Below are 2,527 nucleotides of genomic sequence, written 5' to 3'. Positions count from 1 at the left end.
GGGCACGGGCAGAGCCGGTCCGGAGCCCTCCGGGGAGGGTGCTCCCCGCTCCGACGCACCCCAGCACCCATCCCCGAGGCCGGCGCATCCTCAGAAGCTGATATTCGGTGGTGCCATGGCAAGGGGATGGGGATGGGGCGAGGCGGATGCCGGGAGCGGAGGCGTCGAGGGGCGGCATGGCGGGCAGATGCTGGGGATGCCGTCAGAGGCCGGGGGTGCCGATGGCGCTGGTACGGCGGGGATCGGCGTCCTGCTCGTAGCGGTAGTGGTAGCCCTCCATCTGGTCGCGGCAAGCCTCGCGCAGGTTGTGCAGCCAACGCTTGATGCCGCGGCGGTTCAGGTAGAGCACCATGAGGAAGACAATGCCGATGAGGGCCAGCACGATGCCAAAGAAGACGTAAGAGGCCGTCTCCAGCTGACCAGGCTCACCGCCCTCGGCGGCCGTGCACGCCAGCCCCTCGGGCCGCAGGCGCAGCAGGGCGGCCCCGCGTAGCGGCAGCGGTCCGGCGCAGCGCAGGCTGCGGGCATCGGGCACGCGGGCGGCGGCGGCACGCAGCCAGGTGAGGAACGGGCGCAGGGCGCAGTCGCAACTCAGCGGGTTGGCCCCCAGTGTGAGCCGCAGCCCCTGCCACCCCGGCGCTTCCAGGCTCCGCAGCTCCGCGGCCGTCAGCCGCTGCAGCGAGTTGTTCCGCAGGTCCAGCTCCTCCAGGCCGGCGGGCAGCAGGGCGGCCGGCAGCGCCCGCAGCGAGTTGCCCGCCAACTCCAAACGCCGCAGGCTGATGTTGCGCAGGGCCAAGGCGAGCTGCTCCTCCAACGGGGCGGCCAGCAGCGCTTGGTTCAGCTGCAGCGTATGCAGCAGCGGCACGCCGGCGAAAGCGCCGGCGGCCACCGAGAGCAGCGGGTTGTGGCTCAGGTCGAGGGTACGTAGGGCGGGCAACCCTTGGAGAGCCATGTCCTCGATGATTTGGATGTTATCGTGGCGCAAGCGGAGCAGGCGGAGGTCTGGCAGCGGGCGGGCGGCGAAGGCGGCGCGATGCAGCACGCTCAGGTTGCTGCCGGCGATGCTGAGGTTGTGCACGGTGCTCGGCAGCTCCTTCGGCGGCTCCTCCAGCCTCTCGTACCGGCACTGCACCAGCTCCGGGGTGGCCACGCAGTAACAGGCGGACGGGCAGCCCCCGGGGGCGGCGGCGGGGGGCACGGCCAGCGGCAACAAGGCGAGCCCCAGCCAGGGCAACCAGCCCCCGCTGCCCGTTGCCCGCTGCTGCCTGCGGGCCATGCTCGCTGCCCGGGCATGCGGGGGGGGGTGGGGGGCCGGGGGGAGAGGGAGGGTGCGGATTTGGGGGGGGGGGGGTGATGGAGGACGGGGGCTGGGGGGGGACACACGGACCTGCCTCCCTTCAGCCCCCCCGGGGCTGAGCTGCCTCCGGCGCGGCTCCCGCACACGGCGGCTCTGCTGGGAGCGCCGGCCGCGCCGCTGCCCAAATCGGGCCGGGGGGGGGGGGGGGGGAGGGGGAGGAGGAGGCGGAGGAGAAGGAGGAGGAGGAGGAGGAGAAGGAGGAAGGGGACGGGTTGGGGCTGCCCGGCGCTGCGGGCTGGGCGGAGGAGCGCCGCGGGCAGCTGCCGTCGGGGGGGGCTCGGCTCGGCTCGGCTCGGCTCAGCTCGGCTCGGCTCGGCTTGGCTCAGCTCGGCTTGGCTCAGCTCGGCTTGGACCCCTGCGGGGCGCTGGGGGAGGCTGACGGGGTCCCCTTCCAGCCCGGGGAGGGGTTAGGGGATGTCGCGGTCCCCATCAAGCCCGGGGAGGATTTGGGGGGGGGGGGTCCCCCGGTCCTTTTCCAGCCCGGAGAGAGGCCGGAGAATGTCCCGGTCTCTTTTCAGCCTGGGGAGGATTTGGGGGCTGTCCTGGTCCCCTTTCAAGCCGGAGGGGGATTAGGGGCTGTCCCGGTCCCTTTCCAGCCCCGGAGCTGGTCGGGAGCTGTACCGGTCCCCTTGCAGCCCGCGGAGGGGCTGGGGGCTGTCCCGGTCACCCGCCAGCCCCGGAGAGGGTTTGGGGGGTGGCCCGGTCCCTTTCCAGCCCCTGAGAGCCTTTCGTGGCTGTCCCGGTCCCCTGCAAGCCCGGGAGGATTTGGGGGCTGTCCCGCTCCTTTCCCAGCGCGGGGGGAACTGGGGGCTGCTGCCGTCCTCCCCACCCCAGCCCCGGGGAGGGACGGGGGCTGTCACGGTCCCTCCCCAGCCCAGGGAGGATTTGGGGGCTCTCCTGCTCCCCTTCCAGCCCCGATCCCCATTCCCCGCCCTGCCCCACAAACTGGAGACCCCACAGCATCCCTGAGCGTCGCAGCCCGGAGGGGCGCAGGCGGGGTTGTCGCCGCTTGCCTCCAAGTCATCGCTGCTTTTGCTTTTTGGGACTCGGTCACATCACCCCTCGTGGGTCCCCGTCCCCTCCCCAGCTTCGCGGGGAGCCTTGGGGTCCAGCCGCCGGGGTGGCCGGCGCTCCCGGGAGAGGCGATGCTGGCGGACGGAGAGGTCATCG

General features: G+C 72.8%; 1 protein-coding gene across 1 annotated transcript; it reads right to left on the bottom strand.

The window, feature by feature from the left end:
* Positions 1 to 202: 202 nt before the first annotated feature.
* TPBGL (trophoblast glycoprotein like) lies at positions 203 to 1,276 on the bottom strand (the record flags this gene model as incomplete). Its single annotated transcript, XM_082330537.1, has 1 exon — positions 203 to 1,276. One exon carries the CDS (start codon positions 1,274 to 1,276, stop codon positions 203 to 205), a length of 1,074 nt encoding a protein of 357 aa, XP_082186663.1.
* Between the last annotated feature and the right edge of the window lie 1,251 nt (positions 1,277 to 2,527).

The sequence above is a fragment of the Platalea leucorodia genome (assembly GCF_965183815.1).
Source record: "Platalea leucorodia genome assembly, chromosome: 2".
In the NCBI taxonomy this organism is placed as follows: domain Eukaryota; kingdom Metazoa; phylum Chordata; class Aves; order Pelecaniformes; family Threskiornithidae; genus Platalea; species Platalea leucorodia.
Note: the sequence above shows the minus strand (reverse complement) of the source record. Positions and strands in the feature narration are given on the sequence as shown.